The sequence below is a fragment of the Anoplopoma fimbria genome, chromosome 14 (genome assembly GCF_027596085.1).
Source record: "Anoplopoma fimbria isolate UVic2021 breed Golden Eagle Sablefish chromosome 14, Afim_UVic_2022, whole genome shotgun sequence".
Taxonomy (NCBI): domain Eukaryota; kingdom Metazoa; phylum Chordata; class Actinopteri; order Perciformes; family Anoplopomatidae; genus Anoplopoma; species Anoplopoma fimbria.
In genome coordinates, this window is record NC_072462.1 from 17,861,271 (window position 1) to 17,889,268 (window position 27,998).

At 38.6% G+C, this 27,998-nt stretch overlaps 1 protein-coding gene across 1 annotated transcript; it reads left to right on the top strand.

Annotated features, from left to right (window-relative positions):
- The first annotated feature begins 610 nt into the window (after positions 1 to 610).
- Positions 611 to 27,932, top strand: pnpla7a (patatin-like phospholipase domain containing 7a). Its single transcript, XM_054612208.1, has 36 exons — positions 611 to 736; positions 1,298 to 1,355; positions 1,482 to 1,556; positions 3,332 to 3,419; positions 3,599 to 3,681; positions 5,788 to 5,888; positions 6,573 to 6,713; positions 6,806 to 6,965; positions 7,618 to 7,698; positions 8,430 to 8,558; positions 8,743 to 8,823; positions 9,573 to 9,702; positions 9,803 to 9,874; positions 10,011 to 10,087; positions 10,235 to 10,390; positions 10,599 to 10,676; positions 11,349 to 11,554; positions 12,251 to 12,382; positions 12,578 to 12,701; positions 15,274 to 15,387; positions 15,731 to 15,785; positions 15,870 to 16,019; positions 16,527 to 16,590; positions 16,836 to 17,004; positions 18,466 to 18,648; positions 18,879 to 18,997; positions 19,249 to 19,405; positions 20,258 to 20,374; positions 20,525 to 20,594; positions 20,867 to 20,983; positions 21,129 to 21,277; positions 21,426 to 21,578; positions 21,691 to 21,810; positions 23,331 to 23,412; positions 24,953 to 25,115; positions 26,113 to 27,932. The coding sequence occupies exons 2-35, from the start codon at positions 1,299 to 1,301 to the stop codon at positions 25,072 to 25,074; spliced, it is 3,912 nt and encodes a 1,303-aa protein (XP_054468183.1). The 5' UTR covers positions 611 to 736; position 1,298; the 3' UTR covers positions 25,075 to 25,115; positions 26,113 to 27,932.
- The last annotated feature ends 66 nt before the right edge of the window (positions 27,933 to 27,998 follow it).

The following is a 27,998-nucleotide window of genomic DNA, read 5'->3' on the forward strand; positions in this document are numbered from 1 at the left end:
AGTATGTTACACAGTATATTGCCTGGAATCAAATAAAGACATTTTATATCATAATAGTAATTAAGTAAAAAAATAAATAAAAGCTTTTAATCCTACATGTAGCCTATATTATACGTCCATAGATTATCACTGATGCATTCATCTACAGATGAGCAGAATTTAAATGTTTTAACTGTTCAAGGTGGTGTTAATTTGAACTACTTTATATACTTTGGGGTATTTTATTTACTGTACAACAATTCATCAGATTTCTTATGCACGTTGGTCTTTTTTAACATTTAATCTACAATTTTTTTTTTTTGCTACAGCTGCCAAATAATGGTAGTGGAGTAAAAAGTACTATATTTGCCCCATAAATGAAGAAGAAAATAAATAAAAAAGTAGCATATAATGGGACTACTCAAGTAAATTACAACACCTCAGCATTATACTGAATAATTACTTTCCACCATTTGATTTGAGTAAAATCCTTTAGTTGAAATAGTTTGTTGTTTAACGATACAGTGGCACAGAGGACCATGCTGTGCCTGGTCCGTTGCTGATTGGACAAGGGCGTTCTACGGTACCAAGGCGACGGCGGATATCACAATTTCTATTGGTGGACGTGTGGACGTGGGCGGGGCCAAACTAGTGTCACGCAGCATACAGACAAACTTTGAGCTACCCGTTAACTTTGCTCCATCGTCTGTTTGGCAATGTTACTAGCTTGACACAGCACGCCAGACGTGGTCCAAAAGTAAGTCAAGTGATTTTTGTCCACTGAGAATTTCATAATGCATGGATGTGAAGTTGACTTTAGTTATTTCTTGACACTGGCAAGACGGCTAGACTAGCTGCTAGCTAGTGTTGTTTTAGCTAACGTCAAGCTACAGCTAACATTGAAACCATCGCTGAGACGGATCACTTGAAATCAACAGCTGACAATTACGTTGTCTCAAGTTAGTTGTTCAATCATATCGCGTATCTTCCTTTATAATGTCATGAAGTCATATGTAAATGAAGATACGAAGCCAAATGAGGAGTGTGGCTAGAGGAATATGCTGCTAGTTCCTCTACAGGAAAGATAATCTCCTCACATACAGAGCTAATTTCACCATGTATCTGCGTAATTTATCTAAGCCTTTTTTTTTTATTGTCAATATTTGTATTTTTATTTCATCAATGCTTCTTACCTGTTTCATTGAGTTACTTGCTTTTATTGTATTTTCTCTACTATGCTTATTTGTACGCACTATACATCAAGGCAAGTCCCTTGTTTGTGAAAACCTCTTTGGCTTTAGACTGATTCTTATTACAGGATGGACTGCCATGGAGAAGATGATGGAGAATTCTGCAGGTTGGCGAGGGCGAGTTTAGTAAGCACCGCTATTTCCTTTTTAAAACATACAAGAAACAACTGGCTTTACAGTGGCGACCTTCATTGAGCAATAGTCACTGTTTTGGGGATTTAAGAAATTGTGCTAATCTTGTGTATGTTTTAGGTGCTGGTGAACAGCAAGAATGAAATCAGCGCACGACTGCAACAGTTTGTGGAGGAGAGGATGCAGACCACCATGGTATGAAATGATTCATTGTGACAGCCTAAGCTTTCAACAAGCAAGTAGAGCAATGCCCTCCCTGCGCAGTGTTGCCAGGTTGGGCAGTTTTCTGCCAGATTGGGATGCTTTTTATTCAATTGTGTAGTTGATAATAGTTTCCGAGTGGGTTGTGATAATCTAGATTGTTTTGTGTAATATTTCCACCTATTTACATGTTCAATAAGATAAGATAAGATAATCCTTTATTAGTCCCGCAGCGGGGAAATTTGCAGGCTTACAGCAGCGTAGAGTAAAGTGCACACAAGAGACATAGTAGAAGAAAGACAAGATAAAAGTAAAAAAATAAAATAAAAAAAAAACAAGTATTATAAATAAGCAATAAAAAAACAGTAGAAAATCAACAATAACTGAAATATTATATTTACAGACAGAAAAAACTATTTTAACTATTATTGCACAGTGTAATGTATTGCACAGGTTTTTATTGTCATGTTATTATTGTCATGTGTCATGTGGTCTGCTGGGAGCAGAGTTGATTGTGCAGCCTGACAGCAGCAGGAAGGAAGGACCTGCGGTACCTCTCCTTCACACACCGGGGGTGAAGCAGCCGGTGGCTGAAGGAGCTGCACAGAGCTGCCAGGGTGTCCCGCATGGGGTGAGAGGTGTTGTTCATCAGGGATGACAGCTTGGCCATCATCCTCCTGTCTCCCACCACCTCCACCGTATCCAGTGGACACCCCAGCACACTGCTGGCCTTCCTGACAAGCTTGTTGAGTCTCTTCTTGTCGGCTGCTGAGATGCTGCTGCTCCAGCAGACCACTGCATAAAAAATGGCTGATGCCACCACAGAGTTGAAAAGGTCCTCAGGAGTGCTCCCTGCACTCCAAAGGACCTCAGTCTCCTCAGCAGATAGTCTGCTCTGACCCTTTTTATACAGTGAATTTGTATGATTAGTCCAGTCCAGTTTATTGTTCAAGTGAACACCCAGGTACTTATAAATTTGCACAATCTCAATATGAATCACCCTACCACTTCTTGGATTAACAGTGGGACTGTTTCGACAAGCAATTATTGTTGACTCAGATTAAATTTCCGTTTATTTCAACTGTCGTTTAAACTGTTTTCCTATTCACACTCTTCATTCTTTCATAGCTCAGCGATATGACATGTAAAACATAATCAATAGTTATCATAGTTTTGAGCTTCAGTCAAATCTTGCATTACTGCCTGCATAAAGCATGTGTATTTTTCTCATTACACCAACAGCAAAGAACTTGTGCTATGTCCAAAGACCAAACAATATACTGTTTGTTTTCAGTATGCAATAAACACATTTTTATATTAAACTGTTATTTCCAGTCAATATTCAAGAAATCAATAGTATACTGTTTTGTACTAACAAACCATGACAATGGAATGTTATTGTCAATGTTGTGTCACTACTATCGATAGTTTTTCCAGCAGTTTGAAGCTTCTCCTGTTTTTTGTTTTTTTTAATTCCATTGTGGGACAGCATTGTACGTCAACAGTACACTCAATTAGACTGTTTTAGTATACATACTGCTTTCTGCAGTACTGCATACTATATTTAGTCTCTTTTCCAGTGTGAATACACTACATACTCAAAACCTGCTTCAAATTAGTATGTGGTATTTAACTTGGGCACCGCTTTGGACTTTGACAGATAATGTTACTAAACCAGCAGAGAAAACATCCAATTATGTGGGAATCTACACTACAAAACCTTCTCATGTGTCTGTAATGTTGTAACAATGCTCTTGTCTGTCTTCTAGCTCACAGGTGTGCTGATTGGAGCTGCTGTCGCCATCTCACTGATTGGGATTGTGGTGCTTTTCCTTTACAGGAGATACAAGCTTGCTCGTGAGTCATCCAACCTCCTCCTGAACTTCAATCTTATTCTAATGCTATAATACTTATTTTAAATATTTAAATAATTTTGTCTGCCTCTAATGATAACGGTCTTCAATAAAGCCCATATTTTCTTAACAGTGTTCTTCAGAATGTGGTCTTAACATGGCTTTATCTGCGTTTTGTTCAAGGTCAACAACAGCCCGGTGTACCTCAGTATCGCTTCAGAAAACGAGATAAAGTGCTCTTCTATGGAAGGAAGATAATGCGAAAGGTTTGCTCCATTTCCATTTGTCTGGCACTCATACACACATATACAGCAGGTAAAATATGTATTGAACACGTCACCATTTTTCTCAGTAAATATATTTCTAAAGGTGCTATTGACATGACATTGTCACCAGATGTCGGAAACAACCCAAGTAATCCATACATACAAAGAAAACCAAACAAATAAGTTCAGAAATTAAGTTATAAATATGGATAATAAAATGGAATGACACAGGGAAAAAGTATTGAACACGCTTACTGAAATTTATTTAATACTTCGTACAAAAGCCTTTGTTGGTAATGACAGCTTCAAGACGCCTCCTGTATGGAGAAACTAGTCGCATGCATTGCTCAGGTGTGATTTTGGCCCATTCCTCCACACAAACAGTCTTCAAATCTTGAAGGTTCCGTGGGCCTCTTCTATGAACTCTGATCTTTAGTTCTTTCCATAGATTTTCTATTGGATTCAAGTCAGGTGATTGGCTGGGCCATTCTAGCAGCTTTATTTTCTTTCTCTGAAACCAATTGAGAGTTTCCTTGGCTGTGTGTTTGGGATCATTGTCTTGCTGAAATGTCCACCCTCGTTTCATCTTCATCGTCCTGGTAGATGGCAGCAGATTTTTTATCAAGAATGTCTCGGTACATTTTTCCATTCATCCTTCCTTCAATTATATGAAGTTTGCCAGTGCTGTATGCTGAAAAACAGCCCCACACCATGATGTTCCCACCTCCAAACTTCCCTGTTGGTATGGTGTTTTTGGGGTGATGTACAGTGCCATTTGACCTCCAAAATGGTGTGTATTATGGCATCCAAAGAGTTCAATTTTGGTCTCATCTGACCAGACTATATTCTCCCAGTATTTCACAGGCTAAATGTCGTGCAGCAAACTTTAAACGAGCTTCAACATGCTTTTTCTTCAGCAATGGAGTCTTGTGTGGTGAGCGTGCATACAGGCCATGGCGGTTGAGTGCATTACTTATTGTTTTCCTTGAGACAATTGTACCTGCTAATTCCAGGTCTTTCTGAAGCTCTCCACAAGTGGTCCTTGGCTCTTGGACAACTCTTCTGATAATTCTTTTCACTCCTCTGTCAGAAATCTTGCGAGGAGCACCTGGTCGTGGCCGGTTTATGGTGAAATTATGTTCTTTCCACTTCCTGATTATTGCCCCAACAGTGCTCACTGGAACATTCAGAAGTTTAGAAATCCTTCCGTAACCAATGCCATCAGTATGTTTTGCAACAATAAGGTTGCGACGGTCTTGAGCGAGCTCTTTGCTTTTACCCATCATGAGATGTTTCTTGTGTGACACCTTGGTAATGAGACACCTTTTTATAGGCCATCAGTTGGGACTGAACCAGCTGATATTAATTTGCACTGACAAGGGGCAGGATTGCTTTCTAATTACTGAGAGATTTCAGCTGGTGTCTTGGCTTTCCATGCCTTTTTGCACCTCCCTTTCTTCATGTGTTCAATACTTTTTCCCTGTCATTCCATTTTATTACACATAACTTAATTTCTGAACTTATTTGTTTGGTTTTCTTTGTATGTATGGATTACTTGGGTTGTTACTGACATCTGGTGGAAATGTCATGTCAATAGCACCTTTAGAAATATATTTACTGAGAAAAATGGTGACGTGTTCAATACTTATTTTACCCGCTGTACAGTGGGGGGAGATGCATCTCAGTACTATAAATTGTGTAAATAGGCTTTAATATGTATTTAGGGCAGAAATTATGTTGAGTGAATTTCTTATTTTTACATTTTCCCTGCATAAAAACTAAATGTTCTCCTTAGAATGTGCCTATCTTGTTGCACTACAGCATGAAACCTACTCCACTGGCAATTTAAATGCTAAGGCTCCAGTAGCTTATCATTGTAATGCACTCTGATACAATAAAACAAAACAAAAAAATACTTCTGCATTTAGATTAAGAATGAATGCAGGTCCTCAATATTGGCTCCCTACATTTATTCAAGAACTTTTATTTTTTGTTCTATCACCTTTATTTATTAGGTTTATGCTTCAAATAAATATACATCCATGTTTCTGTCTGCAGTAAACAAACTGCAAACATGAAAATCTTGCATATGTTTGTCTTTCTAAGGTCCAGACGCTGTCATCGATTCCTCCTCCCACCTCTACCTCAGTAACAAAGCAACCGCAGCGCATACGCAAAAGAACCAAAGTTCTCAGCATAGCTCGCAAGTATGCTCCATTTCTATATTATTTCAATTTTGTGTGTGCAATTGAAACAGTTCTTGAGATTTGTTTAACCTTGTTTAGTCAATTAATTAATGGAATTCCTACGTGTCCTGGAAATCCTGAAAAACAGTTGACCAATTTTCCACTCACTAGAAACACATGGGAAGTGAGGGGGAAAAGTAAAGTAGTAGTTTTTTGCAAAAGAGTGTTTTTTGTTATGTTGTGTAAACGCTGTAAGCACCCGTCAAGTCACTTCACATGGTAGCACGTGCAGGTTGGATGACATAATATAACGTTGTGTTCTTCCCAACTTGTTTTAAACTGTTGAATGAGGTTAAATCGGTTAGCACGTTCGGTTTAGTTGCTGAAGTTGACATGCTTTCTAGCTTGTTTTGCTTGCAAAGGCTTAAGGCTTGTGATTCAACTCGAGCTAGGAGCTAGCGAGTTTCAAATGTGTGTTGGGCATTGTTGAGAGAGTTGGATAATAATGAATTGGAATCTGGGGTCAAATCAATGAATTGGGGTACACCTGTATGTGAGTCAATCTACGGCACAATACTGGCTAGAAGTACTTTTATACCTTGCTAGCATTGTCATTTGAAACGCCATGCTTTATTGCTTTAGTAAAATGATCTCTAGATAAGACTGGGAACTGTAAAAACATTTTTTTGTTGTACCTGTCATTAGAATCTTGAGGATCCGCAAAGACCCTCCCACCCTGCAGCCTAAGGAACCTCCTCCCTCCCTGCTGGAGGCTGACCTAACAGAGTTTGATCTGCAGAGCTCAAACCTGCCCTCGGAGGTCCTCTATATGCTGAAGAACGTCAGGTAGACAAATATACAACCTTTCCTACAGATTTTGCCTCCCCAAGTCTCAAATTAGTTTTCATAATGTGTGTGTGTTCTGCAACTTGTTGTAGGGTCTTAGGCCATTTTGAGAAGCCCCTGTTCCTAGAGCTGTGTCGCCACATGGTGTTTATCGAACTGCAGGAGGGTGAGAGTCTTTTCAGGCCAGGAGAGGATGACAATAGCATTTTCGTGGTCCAGGATGGACGACTCGAGCTCCGCATCCACGAGAACGTATGTGGATATGTTACATTTTCAGCAGTTTTCTTTTCAGAAATCCATTATCCGTTTAGTCCATTTTTAATACACAAAAATATAAAAAAAAGAGAAGCCTTAAAATTGTATCTACACAGCTCCTGAATCCCGTGCTGTTTTTTTTTAAATTTTATACAAGATGCTAAAACAGGGACAGGTCCTTCGCCATGGAGCCTCTGATCATTAACACATGTGACATTTTGTTTTAATGTAGTGTGAAACAAGGGCACAAACACATTTTATGCTGTGTTATGCCTGTTTTCATATCCTCCTCATCAACCTCACAATACTTATGAAAAAACACCAGAGGGCAGTAATGCAACACTTATCTACACTCATCTACTGAACAAGAAGAAAAAAAAAAAGTAATGCTCTCCAGACCTGTGTTTGTATTTAAATTAGTTTTTCTGCTGTTACTTGCTTCTGTCAATATGTAGAAGTCAGGAGGGGCATCCCATTCTATAGTTTAATCTCACTCCACTGTGGGTGGTTTTTGAAGTCCTCCTCCAATCCCAATGGAATCCTGCAGATTTGTTTAAATGGTGCAATATATATTAGGCTTCACAGTAAAGTTTTAAATAAAGACTGTTGTTGGTGTCATTGCTAGAATTTTTGATTTTCTGTTTTTTAGGATGGTACTGAACCAGTGGTGAAGGACGTGCTCCCAGGAGACAGCGTCCACAGCTTGCTCAGTATTCTGGACGGCATCACTGTGAGCACCTTTTTTTTTTTTTTTCTTTCTCCAACTGCACATCAGATTAACTTCTCTGCTTCTGTGCTCTTTTGCCCTTTCATCTGTGTGTGTCTCAGTTCTCTGTCCCCTCTCTACTGTTCATATTTCTACTTATACTAATCTTTTTTTCAAGGCAATTATTTTTGTACTTCCTGTTAAACTGAATTAGTTTATTGATTACACCTTATATCCCTGTGTCAAGTACTTTATTTAAGTCTCTTCTCCAGTGGCATGTTCGATTACGATAAAATGTCTTTACTCAAAGTTGCATCTATTGATGGTCGTATTTTATTAGTCAACTTCATTAAGTTTAATGAAAATTCTAGAAAAAGACAGTCATAATGCTATAGGTCAGGTTGGATTAAATGAATCGAAAGAAATCAAGAATTCAAAGCTTAGAACAACTTGGAAAATTGAAAATTTGATCATTAATCAAATAAATGATTGCTTCAAAGTGATACAAACCTGTATCATACTAAGTTTATTTTAACAGTTAATAACGCTACAGGTTTAAATGTTGCAAGCACAAAGTACAAGTTCATATAATAGAATTGAGACCTAAAAAAAGCTTAGTCCAAATCATTATTCCACGGGTAGTTCTAGTTAGGTAGCTATCAACACTGCAGTCAAATATGTATAAGAGGCTCTAGTGACTGCCGCCTTTGTCTTTACCTCTTTCTTTTCTTACTGTTTTGTTCTGCCTTTTCCAGGGATATCCAGCTCCATACAAGACTGTATGTGCACGGGCAGCAACTCGTTCCACCATCTTACGTTTACCTGCATCAGCCTTTGAGTCTGTGTTTAAGAAATATCCAGAGACAGTTGTTCGGGTCATTCAGGTAACAGATTGTTTAACAATAAATATACAGTGTGTGGTTTTTGTTTTTCTTTAAGAAGTTAGTTCCTATTACTGGAACAGATCATTATAAAATAAAACATGATAAAACTTGGATGTAATTACAATCTGATGTATAATATGTTCTGCTCTGTTTACCTCTATGTTTGATTTTGTGTGTGTTGCAGATAATCATGGTGCGCCTCCAAAGAGTCACCTTCTTGGCGTTACATAACTATCTGGGCCTAACAACTGAGCTCTTCAATCCGGTAGGAGGGAAATTAATTAGTTCATGCATATTTGTGTATGTACACACGCACACAGAGAGGCTCAGATTAAATACCTACACACCAATGTGTATGCATTTGTACATAAGCAAACACTGAAAGGCACGCACACACTCTGTAACACTTTCAAGCTAATTTCACACAACATTAAACACAGTATCAAAACTCGATCCTTCAAATAGCTCAGTGAAAATGAGAAAAAATGATTCCAACCCCTCCACAGAAAACAGAGAAGGCCAGTAACCTGTAAACCTGGCTTGCCTCTGACTTTTTTTGGGAGGACATATATGGAAGGGGGTTCACTTTGCCAATTCCTGAAGTTTAAAAAAGGTTTTATGTATTGTTGTAGTCATAATAGGTCTTCAAAGATCCTCAAATAACTGATACATTAAATATAATTGAATACCAATAAGACGGTGATCACCAAATGTCCTGACTAATATTAGATATCTTGGCTGTGCTACCCACTGACTTGAAATGGACATTTTACTGTCTTGGCTGTGCTACCCACTGACTTGAAATGGACATTTTACTGTATTTCTTTTTTTTTTTTTTTTGGGTGCGGCCCACAGAGGCAGGGGAGAGCAAAGTTATGATGAACTTAATGTGTTAAACTCCTTGTGATCAAATCTATTATGCATTAAATATTTCATGGTTACTCAAAATATTACTGTAGTCCCGACTAACGGAAATGTGGACTGTTATTATTTGTTTTGTTGCCTAATTGACAGGAGAACCTGGCGGTGCCCTTAACCAACATAAACGGTGTGATGGGAGATGCGACTTCTGGGAAGACGACTCGTCGCTTGTACTTCCAGGACGAGTTACCCACTGGGGGCACAGAGAGCTCCACAGAGACAGGTCACACACATTATTCTAAACATACACTGAACACACATTTGAGAAAAGTGTTTTTTGTTGTGTTGAGACTGATCCTGTGCTGGCACTCTACAATAAGCAGATGGTGTGAAGGACAGTCCGTCAAACAGCTACAGGAAGCCGCGATCCACCTCAATGACCACCGACTGCGCAGGTGGGTCACTGACTTGGACATAAGCGGTCACCGAATTCCATATGTCGGTACTAATTTCCTGCAGTCACTGATCTGAAAAGGAAGGACACATTCCTTACCTGAAATCATAATCGACCTCCTTCTTCCTGATTTGCAGGTAATGACCTGAACATGGCTTGTGAACGAGCTCGAGTCACTATAGATGAGGCTCCGCCCAGTCCTGTCACTCCCAAAGTAAGAATCTTCTGCCACGTCACCTCTTTACATTAAATCGCAGTTTGGCTGTGTAGATTTAAAACCATATCCCAGAATCCACTGCATCTTGTGCTGCTGCTATCTTGTTCATCCTTATACATCACTCTCTTATGTCTGTCTTTGTAGTCCAGTCTGAAGAAGAGTGTGACAATGCAGCACACGCCCTCTGAAGTGTATCACTACACAGACGGTGGGTGGCACGAGGAAGCCTTCAACCTCAGTAAGAGCTGCGCAATCCTCCAGGCTGCCAAGAAGGACCTGCTGGGAATCATCCAGCTGCAGGTAAAAGGTTGATCACAGAAAAAGAACAACAACTGGGATAAATATCTTAAGGGTTTCATTTCTTTTTATTTTTACGGCTACTTCTAATTTTGCATGCATATTGTGAAATTTGACAATATTTGATGAGACGTCTGATAAATTTTTTGATGATATAGATTTAAAGCATTCATTCTATATATTTTTGGGTCAAACTTTTTTGTTGTTGCAGGACCCCAGTCTACTTGAGGGCAGAGTGACCCTCCATCAAGTCAAAGCTGGTTCTGTGGTGGCTCGTCAGGGAGACCAGGTTAGAAGAACAACAACTTAAAAAGCAGTTATAGCTTCCTTTCTGTTTCTGATACCTAAGAATCATTTAATTTAAGGGTTTTTCCATTTTTACTCTTGTCTCTTTTTTTACCAATTGAAGGCTAGTAGATGCATCGCAGGTTTCTTTTAACGTGGGAATCTTGCTTTGTGGTCCCAACAACAAGAAAACTTTAATTGCATTAATTTATTATATTCCAGCACAATAATCCAAGGTTTGTCCTCCACCTTTACTGTTGCACTTAGTTTGGCAGCATTTTCCACGAATGTGTTGTTAAACACATTTTGAACACAGGGACCCCCAGAGACTTATGTGGGACAAAGGCCTGATCTGAATAAATTAAATAACAGTGTGATCCATTTAGCTGCACATGTCATTCTGATGATTTATGTCACAGCCTGAATCATTGAATACCTTTTTAGAAAATCTTTTTGTAAAAAAATGGATTTGTGTTCTAGCGCAATACACCAAAAAATGATTAGACTCATCAACTGTATTGTTTTAAATACATAAGTCTTATTCATGACAATTAGAAGCTAATGCGCTGACTCTAATGAACCAAGAACTCACAAATCAGTGTGTCTATTAGCATACCTGAATGTTGGCATTCACCTTTCAGACTGCCAAATTTGTGCTCGTCTCTTGGTGCTTTAGGAGGTGAGCATCCAGTTTGTGATCTCTGGCGTCCTCCATGTCTACCAACGGATGATTGACCGGGAAGAAGAGACACGTCTGTTTGTGACGCACCCCGGAGAGCTTGTCGGTCAACTTGCTGTCCTGACCGGAGAGCCCCTCATATTCACTGTCCGAGCCCTGCGAGACTGCAGCTTCCTCTCCATTACCAAAACCCACTTCTATGAGTCAGTCACACAGACACATCTGCACTCACCCATCCAATTAGAAATGTGTTCTCAATATGTAGTCTTGCATATCAAGGGCAGAGAGCCGGAACTATAGATACTACAAGTTATAGTGTATAACAGATATATACATTGTAAAACCTTATTTATATGCCTTTTATTTTGAAAAATTATTAATGGTCACAGACCTTATCTTAAACCTTAACATTTAGATAAACTGCAGTATGTTTGGGCGCTAAAGGGCGCAAGAAAAGTGCTCTTTGTTTTCTACTACAGCTTTCTTGTTCATTTTAAGAAAGTGCTAGTTTAATAAATGAATCAGGAATGAAATTCATCCAAATATGTGACATAAAGGTAGTTTACAACATAAAATCATGTGAAATATAAAAAAAACATATCTTTACTAAGATTTTGGAGCATCAAGTGATTTTTAAATTAAATGGATACATTTTCTCACCAGTCAATGCAGTTTGAGTTTAACCTCTGTTTTCTAGTTGAAAACGACACATTTCTATGGTATGATATTTTAATGGTAATTTAAGACATCAAAAAGTCACCAGTTTTGACCAAAAATATAGTTTCTGTGTTTGGGCTTCGTAGTGCAGTTCAAACAGTAGACTTAAAAAAAAAATGTACACCAAGAAAAATGTTAACAAAAGCAATGCCAATGGTCTGTTGTCTTTGTGTACTCCTCAGGATAATGCGCGTGGAGCCAAAGGTTGTGCTGAACGTTGCTCACACAGTGGTGAAGAGGATGTCACCCTTCGTCAGACAGATAGACTTTGCTCTCGATTGGATGGCTGTGGAAGCTGGCAGGGCAGTCTACAGGTACCCTACTCATAGCCTAGTACATCTTGGAAAAATAGTCTCCAGAAAACAAGGTCAACCTTTGTTGACATTAATAAATTCATGTGAGAGATGTCAAGACATTTCAGATCAATTCCAATCAAGTCAGTGGATGTTTTGGTTCACATGCAAGTTTGCATATTTGCAGTGAATTGAAGTTATGTTTATATTTTTCAGGCAAGGAGAGAAATCAGACTGTACTTTCATTGTGCTGAGTGGTCGACTGCGCTCTGTAATCATGAAGGAAGATGGAAAGAAGGAGCTCATAGGAGAGTACGGACGCGGCGACCTGATTGGAGTGGTAAGGACCATGATGGTGAGGGGGAAGGCAGATGGTGGGTAGTAGTTGTAAAACTATAAATATCTACCATGTTTTTCACTTTATTATCTTCATAAATATTAATGACTGCATATCAACAGCTCTGAGTTTTTCTTCAAAAACAGAGTAGATCAAAAACATGCAGATTTAAATATGCATCAGGAAAATTGTTTATGTCGTTAACGATAGTTAATCCTCACATAACACGTTCACTGTCAGTATGTTCAGCTGAAAAGAAATGACCGCCAGTATGCTCTTCAAAAACAAGAACGTTAGACTAGTCTCACTGCCAGTAAATTAAAACTCAGCCAAGTAAATCTAATGAATATTTATGGGGAAAAAGTAACTAAACACTAGCTGCAAGCCAGCTGAAGTTGATTTTAAACAAAAATCAACAAGAAAATACTGAACCTTTATTATCCATACCCTACTGTACGTTATAGCTTACGTACAATTCTATTCATTTATTTAGCATACATCATGAAATAAAAAATCTGGCTCTTCTTTGGGGCTTCAAACACATTGAGACTAGAGTTTGCAGGAGCATTAGTACAACAGCAGTCTGTAGAATAAAGTGTGGGTGATCACACTGCAGTCGTTTAGTTGTTTCTCACCATGTTTGAAATTTATCTTCAGTGCCTGTTAGTGCTATCTGGCATTTCAGAACATTTATGTGAAATGTGAACATATGTTTCCTATTATTGTCCTTCATGGGTAAGCTTCTAAAAGTGGTTACCAATACCAGGGGTCTCATTTAAAACCAGTGCGCACAAAAAGGGACCTGAAAGAGGCATACGCCACTTTCAACGCAAAAGTTATTGCACGTATAATGATGCCTCTCACATTTAATTTCACTTCATATCTTACTTATACTTTACCCTTATAGATCGACTTTATCTTTAACAGTCAAACCAGCAGTGTTTTTTTTGCTTGCACTAGTGGCCGATAGCTATAAGCACATTTCAAGATATAACCCAATTTACACCTCAAATCAAATTTCGATTAATATAAGCTCAGCGCTGTCTGCTCTCCTCAGTGTGGAGGGGAGTGCCAAACTACCAACACTCGTGGTTAGCTGTAGAGCAGCTGATAACAGCTGTAAGATAACGTCTAAAATTGTTAAAGAACTGCAGAACAGAGCGCCAGTAGTTTTCAATAATCTTCAAATACTGTGCATATATCACCAAGTCTATCTTAGCTTTCATAAAGTGTTTCTGAGTAAAATCACTGCAGTGAACACAACTTTATTTATGGTTTATTCCATAGGGATAGATACAGCATACTGTGCACTGACGAACTGTAAACAGTTCTCCAACGCCAGTATCCGAGATCACTGGAGTCACCGCGCTGACTGTCACACACTCTGTCTGCTCCAGTCACCTCACCTTGCTAATTGTCTACACCTGTACATAAGGATGTCTAAATTAGCAAGTAAAGCCAGTGACCGCTCTCGCACAATCACTCCATATCCTTACTATCCGTCATAATCATAATGCCATATGAAAACATAAGTAAATAAATAAATTGTGTTCACCTATCAAAAGTCCCTTTTTAAAATGATATCCAGGGTGGGGGGATACCACTGGTTGTCGCGATAATTTTCTCTGATTCCTGTAAACACATAAATACTGCGGTGACTCTCGTGACGTGTTTTGCTGTACCATAGATACTCTGAGTGTTCAGGGATCCCTTCATCAACAAGCACTTTGTTTTCTGTTAACTACCTCCTGGTAGTTGCCATGAATTACCGTAAAGAACCATTGATCATCAGGCTCATGTCTATTGCATTAACATTCATAAGGTGCTTTGCAATGACCATTTATGGCTGAATGTGGGTGTGTAGTGGGCGAGGCTGAACCAGCTGTGCACATTTACAGGTTGATTGGGGATTTCTAAAAGGAAATTGTGGCTGGCAGGCGTACGGAGACGAATATTTTTTGGCGTACGTGCATTTCTTCCTTTCAATGTACGCAAACATTTTAGTGTGGATCCTATGTTTTATAAATGAGACCCCAGAACTGTTTTTCATTTTGATGAACTATGTAAAACAAAATCACTTTGTTACACTTCACCCACTTTCCGATTGGCTGGTGTGGCTGCTCTCTGCCACGATGCTTCTAATAATACCTTGATTGATGGATGCTATGGTTACTGTTACCTGGAGGAGAGAAGCTGTTCACAGCTCCTGCGATGGTGGGAATGAGATTGTTCTAAAGGTGGATAACTTTTTGAGACATATTTAGCACTGCTGTGTTGACGTCAACTCTGGATGAGATGGAGAGATCTTATTTTTAGCTCTTAGCTCATAGCTTTTTTTTCTTACTCTTGACTTGTGAAACGTCATTGACTAACATACAAACTTGGAACTGATTAAAAAAAACTTATGTTACATGCAAACATTTTCATGTAACAGTGTATTCTGCAAAGTATTTGTTTTGTAGTAAAATATGTCATGTAAAGTTTAGAAATGATCAAGGTTTCTTTTTAAGCATGATGGACCCTTTTTGTTTTCTGACCAAGTAATGAATGTGACGTGTCCTTTGTTTTTCTGCAGGTGGAGACCCTGACCTATCAGAACCGAGCCACCACAGTGCACGCTGTACGAGACTCTGAGCTGGCCAAGTTACCAGAAGGAGCTCTCAGCTCCATCAAGAGAAAGTTCCCACAGGTAGGGTGAACCTCAATTTAGAAAATTAATTAAAGCTGAAGTGAAAACACAATACATTTTTTCTGGATGGAGTGTATAGTGATTTGATTGTAGTGATTTCCAAAAAGGTCAGCTTTGATAATGGATGAAGTTGATTGCTTTAAAATGAGTTGATTAAACCCAACCTTTCATAATAAGCATTTGAATAATTCATCAACTGACCAGTAATGTGGTAAAGGGTTCCCAGAATGTTAAATACTTACTACAAATGACATTTTTAAGCATTGCTAAATACATGGTGAAGAAAATGCAGCTGACAGATCTGATGACTAACACAGAGCCTCTTACAAAATGTCCTTCTTAGGTCGTCACCAGGTTGATCCACTTACTGGGAGAGAAGATCCTCCAGCAGGTCAACGGTTTGTGCATGTACATGTGCACTTAATGTTAATCTCAACTGACTACTGAAGGGGAGGTTTACTAATATGCAAGCATGTCCCCAGCTCGCAGTTTGGCCCTCCACACTCAAGGCAGTAAGTGGGATGCAGGGAACCAGGCCTCCAACCTTTCCACTGTGACAGTCCTGCCTGTATCAGAAGAAGTACCTCTCACTGCCTTCAGCCTTGAGCTGCATCATGCACTCATAGCAATAGGTAAGAAAAAGAAATACAGGGGCTCAAAATGTTTCTAAATTGCCTGTTTCACTGCCATCGTCAACATGAGAGGTCGTCAGAGCTTGGAGTTGAGGACACCTGAGGTCCTGGATGGTCTTTGTAAACATCTGGTCACACTACTTCTGCTGTCTTATACACTTACAACTTGTGTCTCGGTGTCTCGGCATCTTGTATTAATACTCCATGCTACGGTGTAACTGTTCTAGCTGTAGACACATTGTGAGGACCTGTTTACTCCATAGGATAGCTCCTTTCCTCTGCTGGGTTTAGTTCATATTGAATTAAGGATTTAAGTGTTATTACGAGAGCATCAACTGTAAAGCTTTAGGGAGTGACAGTATGTTACCCTTAGTCCCAGTGCAGCTCCCTTGCTTGTTTTGTTGTAATATTTTGATGAAAAGCTCTTCATCAATCTGTCTAAGCGGTGGACCACTTATGGACTGACCAGACTTATTCACTGTATCTGCTGTGATCTTTCAAATTCAGGTCCTACTCTTCTGCTGACCAGTGATGTTATCAAACAGCGACTTGGAGCTGCAGCACTAGACAGGTAAGTTTGGTGGCTAACGGAAAATCTGGATTTTGAATATTACATTCTCTTCAGCACCCCCTCAAAGTCTCATACTACTACTCATACTAGTTGTTGGCCTATTTAATATTTTCCTTGGGCTCTCTGTCTTTCTGAATCACTCATTAAATTCAGTTTAAGTATGCTTTATTGGCACAAAAGTGATCTACTGTGTGCTGCCAGCTGGGCAGCAGTGGCTGTCATTAATGGACTCTTATCCTCTTCAGTGTTCACGAGTATCGTCTGTCCAGCTGGCTGGGCCAACAAGAAGACCTCCATCGCATAGTCCTTTACCAGACGGACTACAGACTGACCCCGTGGACACAGCGGTGCATCCGTCAGGCTGACTGCATCATCATCGTGGGACTAGGAGAGCAGGACCCTGCCGTTGGGGAGGTGAGCTGTTCGGGGTTTGGTTACAGGGGGAGAAAGGTGAAAGGAGAATTAGTGGCAAAGGTATCTCTGGGTTTAGGAATTGAGTGTTTGTTTAATGGGTGTAAGGTAGGTCAACATTAGTTTGATCATTAGCTTGTTCTGTAAAACGTAAAGAAATAGTGAAAATGGCCATCACATGGTTCCAAAGTCCAATTTCTTAGATTGAGAGTACACAACTGAAAGATATACATTTTTTTCTCCATTTAATTTCCTTAAAGAATTGGTAACTGTAGTTTTCAACCAATATTACTGAGAAGGAACTTAATAAAATCTATTTGTTCTGGACTATTTTCAAATGCGGATTTAGTGAGCTAGTAAGTATTTACTGCAGGACAGTGTGTATGTCCTGTATGTATGTGTGTATGTACTTCCTGTAGGATAAAAGCAAATGACTGTAATGTAATGTAATGTATGGATTGCCTCAGAATAAACTGAAATACCCATGTTCATTGTAATGGTTTAAGTACCACAGTGGAGGTCCATGACACACAGGAATCAGCTATATCAGGCTTAGGACAATAATTCTAGTTAGATCAGTTCATTCCTGGTTTTGGTCTTTTCACCAATTACTATTAGCAGGTATTTTTCTGATTTGATATTAGGGTGAGTGCTGATCACTGTGCTCTAAATTTCTTCTCATATCCAGGGGTTAAACAACTTAGTGGTTACACCTGCTTTGAAAGGTTTGTATCTGACCCTTGGGCATATTGGCGAAATGAGCAAAGGGTGGATGGATGTTGTGAAAGAGAGGTGGGGTGCGAGAGAAAGGAAGTGCCGTCCAGCTGATTAAGGGGAGGTAATTGCCTTCCAAGGGAAAAAAATGTGCACAGAGAAAAATAAATGAATGTGTCCCCGTTTAACAGGAGATGGTGGGAGAAATAGAAAGATGAATCAATATTTGCTCAGAATGAGTCATAGCTCTGGGTTTTATCTATCAGGGCACACACACATACAGACATCCTCTCACCTTGCACATACACTGAACCTTAAGCAGTGGGCCTGTTGACTAAGAGATCTGACCTTCCTCTCAGACAATGTACTATTTGTTTTAAGATATAAAAAATGTGACATAAAAAAAGAAACCTCAAATAAAATAATCTCCCATTCTGTTGTGCCCTTCGTGTTACTCAAAATGAAAGTGTAGCCCCTCACATATAATAGTATATTTAAAAATAAGACACTTACTAAATTGTATCCTTGATTCGTCCCTTAAAACCAAAACATTATTTTTAAATTGCAACAGCATACCTGTACATGTGCTGATGTTGTGCTCACTTAAACCCAGTGTCTAGACCCAAAGTCTGCAGTTTATTTCAGGGCAAGCATTTAAAATTCTGTTCAGGCGCAGCACAGGAGCCACTCTGAAGTAAGTGAGGTGAATAAAATGTTCTAAAACATCTGTGCTTGCTGTCTTCCCTCTAGCTGGAGCGTATGTTGGAAGGAAGTGCAGTGCGTGCTCAGAAGCAGCTGGTGCTGTTGCACAGAGAAGACGGCCCCCCACCCAAAGGAACCGTGGACTGGCTCAACATGCGAAGCTGGATCTCCAGACACCTCCACCTCTCTTGTCCCCGAAGGGTCTTCTCTAAGAGGAGCCTTCCCAAACTGGTAGGATGCAGTAGTTTTTCTCTAATTTCTATCTGCAGATCAAAACGCATTTGTTTGTCCCAGTCTGGCTGTTCCCTTCTTAACCTATCATTTTAGTTGTTTTCTCATGATCTTTTCTTTTTTATTCAACATCATCCTATTTTCTCCAATCTACTTAAATTCTTCTTGACCCTCTCCCCATCTCACTCCTTCCTCCCTACTTTTATTATAGTTATTTACCTGTTTTTCAGTTGGAGCTGTATCAACGTGTGTTTGAGAAGCCAGCAGACCGTCACTCAGACTTCTCACGCCTGGCTCGAGTCCTTACAGGCAATGTTATTGCTCTTATTCTGGGAGGAGGAGGGGCCAGGTAATGCCACCACATTGTCTGTTTTACCAAACTGTTTTAAAGTTCCTGTCATAATATACTGTAATCTAGGACACAAACTTTTATATGTAACATTTGAAATATGACGCCTCCTCTGGGCTTAATGGATTTTTATAATCGTCAGAGCCTCAGACTATAATTATAAAGCTTTCTTTCTGCTGGCTGGATATATGTGTGTTTTGAAAAAAACGTTCTCTGTCTTTCTATGTTTCTTTCTCGACCCTCCTGTCCAGGGGCTGTTCCCAGGTGGGGATAATGCGAGCTCTCTGCGAGGCCGGCATCCCAGTGGACCTTATTGGCGGCACCTCTATCGGTTCCCTGATGGGTGCACTATATGCCGAGGACCGTAGCCACAGCCGCATGAGGATGAGGGCCAAAGAATGGGCTATGGTGAGAGTCAATGCAGCAGTGACACTAATCTTGTAATGAACCAAAATGTTAAGGGCCGTTGATATTTTGATCAGTTTTATATCAAGTAGGCAGTTCAAATTAAATCCCACTTATCATCAAAAGACCAATCAGGCCCCTTTACCGTACTGGTATTTATTAGAGAGGGGAGGTTGGTTCAGGTAATTGTTACAAACAAATGGTTTTTAGTGGGATGTTTAGTAGACATATTCTGTTTTGTGGAAAAGAAGCTGAGATCCACCGCTCCTCCTCCACTTCCTCTAGTTTGTAGAGGAATATTTTTCAAGCTATTTAAATGTTCTGCTTGTGAGTCTGTCCTTGTGAAGGTGACTGTTTCTAACAGCATTTTTTTAAAAGCAGTTTTGACCTATATTCTACTTTTTTTTAATTTTTTATTATTATTAACCCTGCTGTGCTGATTAACCATTGACTAATATATTGGTGATACACACACAGCCCTGAATGGTTTGCACATTTATCAGAATCAGACAGCTCATGGACAAGCTTAATATCTAATATCAAACTAAAATAACCACTGTTGTAATAAAAAGTTTGTCCTTAGCAAAGTCAGAACAGGACAGTTGGCGCTGTTGAAATGTTGATGCCTATTTTATGAGGAGTGAATTTACCGTTTTACGAAGAAAAGCACGTGTACATAGAAGAACCTTTATATACACTGCAGACAAAAACAATGAATCCATATCCAGAAGATTTTCTTTAAATCAAATTGAACTTTAATGTTCAGGCATTAATTCTGCTTTGCAATGAAGAAAACTTATTGTTGTCTGGAGGATAGAAGCCATTTTATCTCTATTTTCTCCGTCTTTCCTGCAGGAAATGACATCCGTGTTTAAGAAGATTCTGGATTTGACCTATCCAGTCACCTCCATGTTCACCGGTGCTACCTTCAACTCCAGCATTAGCAATGTCTTCAAGAGCAAACAGATTGAGGTGAGTTCCCAAAGAACTAGATAAAGGAGAAACAGAGATGACAATGAATTAGTTTCAGCTGATTTAAGATGGAGATGGTGCAGGATAAGCAAATGCATCATGTGAACTTATTATGTTTATCTGTTTGGATGTAACCTTTTGGGTATGCAGGACCTTCGGATCCCCTACTTCAATATTACAACTGACATCACTTCCTCTGCCATGAGAGTACACACTGATGGTAAGTACAGTGTTGTGTTTCTTTAAAAAAAAAAAAATTATTTGCTCAAAGTGTCAAATGACAAAAACGGGTTTTCTTACCTAGAGTAAGTATTGTCTGGCCACGGTAGTAGATACTTTCTGTTTTATCAGCCTCTGAGAGTTCTGCCACCGCTGCCCTCATTGGTGAACTGACCCTTTAATTAGTTTCAGTTCAGGTTGGTTGCTTTCATTTAAAGACAATGTGCTAAATAGGCATACAACTTAAAAGAGGTAACTTTTTTGCTGGTTGAGGTTCTCTGTGGCGGTATGTTCGGGCCAGCATGTCTCTGTCTGGATATCTGCCTCCTCTCTGCGACCCCAAAGATGGACACCTGCTGATGGATGGAGGCTACATCAACAACCTGCCAGGTGTGTTACACTCATTCTTTTCAGTTTCACTTCATACCTCCCTTGGCATTTGTTCTTTCAGTGCCTTGACCATCATGAAGGCTTGAATATTTCTCTCTCTTTCTCCTGTCCCACCTTTTGTTTCCGTTTCCTCCTCTTCTCACAGCTGATGTTGCACGCTCCATGGGGGCCAAAGTGGTGATAGCTATTGACGTGGGCAGCCGGGATGAAACCAACCTCACTAATTACGGCGACTCACTCTCAGGCTGGTGGCTGCTATGGAAACGCCTCAACCCCCTAGCTGAGAAAGTAAAGGTAATGGCTTGATTAAGAATAAAGACACAGACAACAGACTGTGCAAGGATAAGTTTAAAACTAAATGATTCCTATGAATAGAAAATGAGTATATTTTTGTTGGAGCTTACAGTGATACATATGTTAATTTCTACACTTGTGTTCTTAGGTGTTAGACATGGCAGAGATTCAGACTCGGCTGGCCTACGTGTGCTGCGTTAGGCAGCTGGAGTCTGTGAAGAACAGTGACTACTGCGAGTATATCAGACCTCCAATCGACAGATACGGAACACTGGAGTTTGGCAAGTTTGATGAGATTGCTGTAAGTTTGTGTAACAAATATCTGACAAATTTCCACAAGGTATTCTGGTGTATATTTTTAACGATTTTTGCAGTAGAAAAGTAATATTGATATGTGAGCGTTTGTAATGTAGGCGGTGGGATACCAGCACGGGAAAACTGTGTTTGACGTGTGGAGACGCAGTGGAGTGGTGGAGAAAATGTTGAAAGACCGACACCAGGAGGAGTTCCACAACACCAAAAGCAAGAACAATGTAAGGATGGAGGGAGGGATAAACATTTAGGAATGCTGTAGAATATGTGACAAGAGAGCCATTATGCACAGTTCAATGCAGAGCAAAAACAGAAATTAACTATTGTGGTTTCAACTATAACCATTGATGTTCATCAAAACTCTGTATGTCTACAGTGAAGCAGCTGACTAAATTTCTAACTCAAAATATATTTTTGAATCAAAGCTATTTAAAACGTATAACTACCAGGTTGCAATTAAATAGTTTGTCCTAAATGCAATCAAACTGATTAGGTCAAGAACACATAATCTCAGTAACTGCTCTGCATTAGTACCCATCTGGGAAAAAAACAAAGCAAAATTCACATTCTCTTGAGTTAGGTCGACATCTGTAATCCCATTTGCAGTCCATGTATGTTTATCGTCACCATGAGTATACTAAATTTCAGTCGTCAACAGGCTTATGTTAGGCCTTCGGCTACACTGCTTTTGAAGTAATAACATTAAAACTAAACTCAGTCTGCTCTTTAAGTGCAGAGAAAACAGATTTACAGTACACAGGATTTATCCTGCAGCAATGGCAAAGAAAGACAAAGGACCAACTTAACAAAGACGGAGACAGGATGATGAAGAAAGATGAGATATTCATCCCTTATCTGAACAACAACAACAACAACAATAACATGGGGAGGAGGATGAAGAGAAAAATAGCAGGGGTGATATTGAAATGAGTTTTGACAAAAGCCCCAAAGCAAGAAACTAACAAATGAACCTGAAAATAATTGTGTAGATAAGCATGGATGCAGTTTTGCAACTGTAATCCTTAAGATTCTTTAATAACTATCCCTCATAGGCAGTAATTACAAAAATAATACAGTAGTTAAGATCCAGAATGAGCATCTTATGATTGCATTTTTAAATGAGCATGTGTCACTGAAGAACAAAAACAAGACATTATCCACAGTTAAGACAATAGCCTGATTTGGCCCTGACCAAAATCTTTGACTGCACACTAAAATAATATTTACAGCTGTCAAACTAATCCTGTTTCGATGAGACGACAGTAAGAGTCTTGAAAATAGCAAAAAATATCAGGAAATTTCTGCATCATTGCTTTCTCCGTTTCCTGTCTAAGGAGATTTATATCATATTTTACATGGGGCTACAAATCTGGACATTTTGTGGACAGATTTTGTTTCTCTTCATCCCCTTTTTGGAATCTTAATCAGATGAAAAAAGCAGATTTTTACAACACAGCAGTGTAAAGGTTGTAACATGTGCACAAAGTTGCCTGAATTGAGAAAATAAGACTAAATTCGAATAAGCTTCCCTTTTTATGTTTTCACCACCGGTGTTCATAAGGAGGAATACATTAAACGTTGACGCCTGGCAGCTGACCTAGTTAAAGCACAATTGGTTAGTTATTTTAACCAACAAATTAAACAAGACCCAATGCATGACTCAGTCTATTTTAGTATTACTTTAATGCGTGTATATAGTGTTTATATAGTAAACATATATAGTGTTTCTGTGTCTTTTTAGGTGGTGTCGATTCCCAATGCTTCCTTTACTGACCTGGCAGAAATTGTGTCCCGCATCGAGCCCGTCAAACCTGCTGTGGCAGGTAAAAGTACTCACACACACTTTCAGCCACACCAATGATCATACTTTTTTTAAACGTGTGCGGACCATGTCTGGGAGAAGGCATGCTATTACTGTTTCTCTTTCCTGTGCTCTCTTATTTATTTTTAGATGGGTTTTCATACTAGCAATCATGGCAATGGGCTGCCGTTTTTTTGTTAAACGGTACACGTGGGTTGGTCCAACATGCTGGCCACAAAGCCGCTATGGGACACAGTTGGCAGGGGACAGATGTTAAAAACTCTGTTGATTCACCACTCAAACTGTGTGTACGCTAAACTTTTTCGACATACTTCTAATTACTATACCATGACTATTTGACATTTTCAATAGACTTTCCTATGACTGTTCTCGAGCTACTATACCATTATTTATTTTTTTATTACTTTTCCTGCATACTATACTATATCTTTTTCAACATACTACACTATGACTTTTTTTGTCATTTGGTATGACTTTTTTCAACATACTATACTAGGACTTTTTTATGATTTTATTTTTTGGACATTTTATTATGTCTGTTTTTGTCAAACTATAATACAACTTTTTTTTTTTACTTCTTTCAACAAACTATACTATGACTTTTACAACCTACTGTACTGTGACTTTTTCATGACTTTTCATCAATAACTATAACGTTAATTTATTTTTGACATACTATACTACAACTTTTAAGACTTCCTTTCCTCTTACTATTGTATGACTTTTTTTTTTTTTTTTTACATACTCTACTATGACTTTAAAAAAAAAACTATAGCATTACTTTTTTCCTACATACCATACTTTTACTTTTTTATAACTTTTTCGACTTACTATACCATGACTATTTTTATGACTCTTTCCGACAAACTATAGTATGTTTTTTTCCCCCGACATACTATAACATTACTACTTTTTGTATATACTTTGACTGTTTTTCGAAACAACATACTATGAGTTTTTTGGCATGTTATATAACTTTTTTCGACTATAAGTAACCAACTATAAATTCGGCATACTAATATATATGAATTTATTCGATGTTAAGCAAATCAATGGCAACAATGGGGTTAGAACCCATGACCCTTTGGCTCAGGGGCAGCGGTGCAAACTACTGTACCATTTCTACCATAATGTGTATGGCAAAAGAATTCGAGGAACTACTTATTACTATACTATGACTTTATGATTTTTCCCAACAAATTATACTATTGACTTTTTAGGCATACTATAGAAAGAGTTATTATGACTTTTTTTCTGAGATACTATACTATGACTGTTTTATGACTTTTTTCGACATGATACACTTTGAGTTTTCTAACAAACAATTTCCACATTCAAATCTTACACAGCAGCCAATCGTGTTTTTATCAGATATTTCCATCCATCATCTTCTTTCTATGATTAACCTATTTTTAATCCTTAATCCGTAATCCTACCTGCACACCCTCATTCATTTAAACTCTTATACAAACCACGTATTTCAACCTTTGACCCACAATTTGCTGCTTTGCTTCCTGTTTTCCGCTCCTTTCCTTCATCAGAGGAGTCAGACTACCACACTGACTATGAAGAGGAGGCATTGGAGAGCGCTCTGTCTGACACAGAGCTTTACAATCGCTACGGAGAGCACACTGAAGGGGAGGAGACTGCCGACACAGTGTGAACCACTGCTTATAATGGTGGACATATTGAGGTTTCTTATTTGTAAGTACAGCACTTTACAGCTATTGCATTTCTTTCTGTCTTTACACAGCAATATTCTACTATTATTGAGCACACAAACTTTATGTTAAATCTAGACTTTGGGAAAGTCAAAAATGTTCTGTTGGTCATTGGACAGAAAGAGAATAAAAGGTTATTCTGGAGACAGACCAATTCATGCTTCAAATGTGATCAATAATAATTTAAAACATATCCTGAAATTAATTACAAAACACTGCAGGGCCACTTGAGTTTAAGTTAAGAAGCCAGGGCCTGAGAAAGTTGTAGGATAAAGACTTTGAGTCGGATATGAGGAGATTAGGCCAAGACTCAGTTAAGCCTTGAATAATGTTTCCAAATCAGACAAAAAAATAAATGATTGCCAATTCCAGTCAATACAATACAGCTGTACTTACCAGTTAAGACCATTGGTCTACTCTGTCTAACAAAGGATAAAACCTACAAAATTTAAACCCAATTTAGGCTGTGAGGTTTATGACACAATGGAGAAGTTAAGAGTTAATTAGTTAGAATGAACTGGAAGTCTCCAGCCCATGCCACTAAAGAAAATGTCAAGAGGAATGCCTTTAACTGGACAGTTTAGATTATGTTACTTCTACATTCAGGCAGTTCAAATGACATTACATTTGTGATTGTCAAAGGATAGGTTCAGGTAAGGTTAATTATTTATACTCGCCACAAAGAGAATAGGTAAAAAATCCTTTTAAAATTCCAAGCAATGATTCTTTATAAAAAAAAGAAAAAAAAAGAAATGAAAAGGAACCAGATACCACTACCAATATTCAGTCGATGCATTGGACAAGGCCCATGTATCATAGCAGCCATATTATTTGATAGTGACCCATTCAGTGGAATCAATTAGGGATTTCTAATCAATGTTTCTTGAGGATTTTGGAGATGTGTAGAATATTATTCAAATTAAATTAAATTTGAGCTTTTTGTCTCTTGAATTAAACATAACCTTACTTTTGATTCTTAGGATGAAGAGCTGGAAGGGAGACGTGCACACCACATCACCTCACTCTCCAGCAGTCATCCCCAGACTCCTACCATCTCTGACAGTCAGTCAAACCAGGAAGTCCTCTCCAAGCAGTCCATTGAGTGAGGACCAGTCTCATGAACTCTGCCCAATCAGGTCATCGCAAATTAATCTGACACATTTTAAGAGTTCCAAGTAGATTATAGAGAGTTAAAGATTCAGTGCATTTCAATTACAAAATAACTTTGTTTCTCACTTCACTGTTATTTAGATAGTTTTGACATACACACCGATATATGTTACATAACATTTTTAAAAATGTCTCTAAATGATGAAAGAGACAAGAAAATAAATAATGTTCAGTTTTTGGTGACATTGTTGAAAATGTGTAAATTCAATTATGTGTTTATTACTGAGGTCACAGGTGGTGTTGCACTGGACTACATTATGTTGAGAGGTGTTTCTCTCTCAATATAATGCAGTTCAGCAGTGTGTGCTGCAAAACAAGCAGCACACACTAAGGCCATTGCTGTCAGGGAGATGGAGGGAAGTAATGATTGCAAACCACTTCAAATAACTACATATTTCCATAATTAAGCCAAGAATAAATACAAGCTAAACCCTAGATGATTTTATGCACAAGCCACACAGGCTGGACAATCACTCCAACAATGCAACGCAATGCAAAAATACACTAACAAATAGTTATATAGCCTTGTTTACCATGTCTCTCTGTATGTCACTTTACCGATTTTATAGCGTTAACTTCATTAATGACAATTATTTGTATTTTTGATTAGTGTGATCTTTTATTTTGTATTAACAGATTAATCTTTTGGCCTATATTATGTCAGAAAATGTTAGAATTGGATCAATATTTCTTCGACCCCAAGGTGAAAAACATTGTTTTTGTCTAACCGACTGTCCAAAACCCAAAGATATTTAATTTACTCAAAGTAATTCCAGGAAAAGCAACAAAGGCTCACATCTGAAAAAACTGGAAACATCAAATGTTTAGTATTTTTGCTTCATGACTGGCTTAAACAATTAATTGATAATCGTGTTTACTAGTTTTCTGTTGATTGACAAAATGTTTCACCCTAAATCGCTTTATTACCAGAGGCCTGCAAAACTGTTTCTGTGTTGTCTGGCCGACAAATTATGTAATAGGGATTGTACTGCAATTTCTTATGACCAAGCGGCCAAAACATGTTGAAATACAAATGTAGCTGCAACAAGCTAATATTAGCCAGCCAATTTATCCGTCCACTTAAATCATAACAATATCAATGCAAATTTGGGATTTTCTTCCCACTTGATAAAGCACCCTGTGATCTTAGCTAATACTGGTGCTACGGTGCCTGCAGCCTTACATGTGTAGACAGAAGAGAAACCCTGTGATATACAATATGGGGATCCCATATGGTGATGGTTGAATGGAGTCTGAGCACAGAATGTGGGAGCAAAGCAGATGACCAATGAGGTAATGGTGTTTGCACTGGTGTTTTGTACTACTTTTGGGTGGTTTCCAAAAACCAAGCACAGTGAATTGATGTTGTCTGGCACAATGAATGTTTCACTACTTTATTAAATGGGACATGGTAATGGATGCAGTGCTGATGTAATGTGTGGAACTGTGCCATAATGTTAATGTTACAAAGCCTTAGATGACCCGTACAGAAAAAAAAACCACTCGTGCCCTCATTTAGCATTATTGTACAATGATGAATGTTTACCACTAAGCCTGTACTGTATATCAGTTACTTGTCTACACTTGTTATTTGATAAATATAGTTTTTGATAATCAATTGTTACTAATAAACTGGTTGTTGTTGTATTCTGTGTCTTTCATTTTTTCAATTTGCAACCTGGCTTTCTCTTTGCAG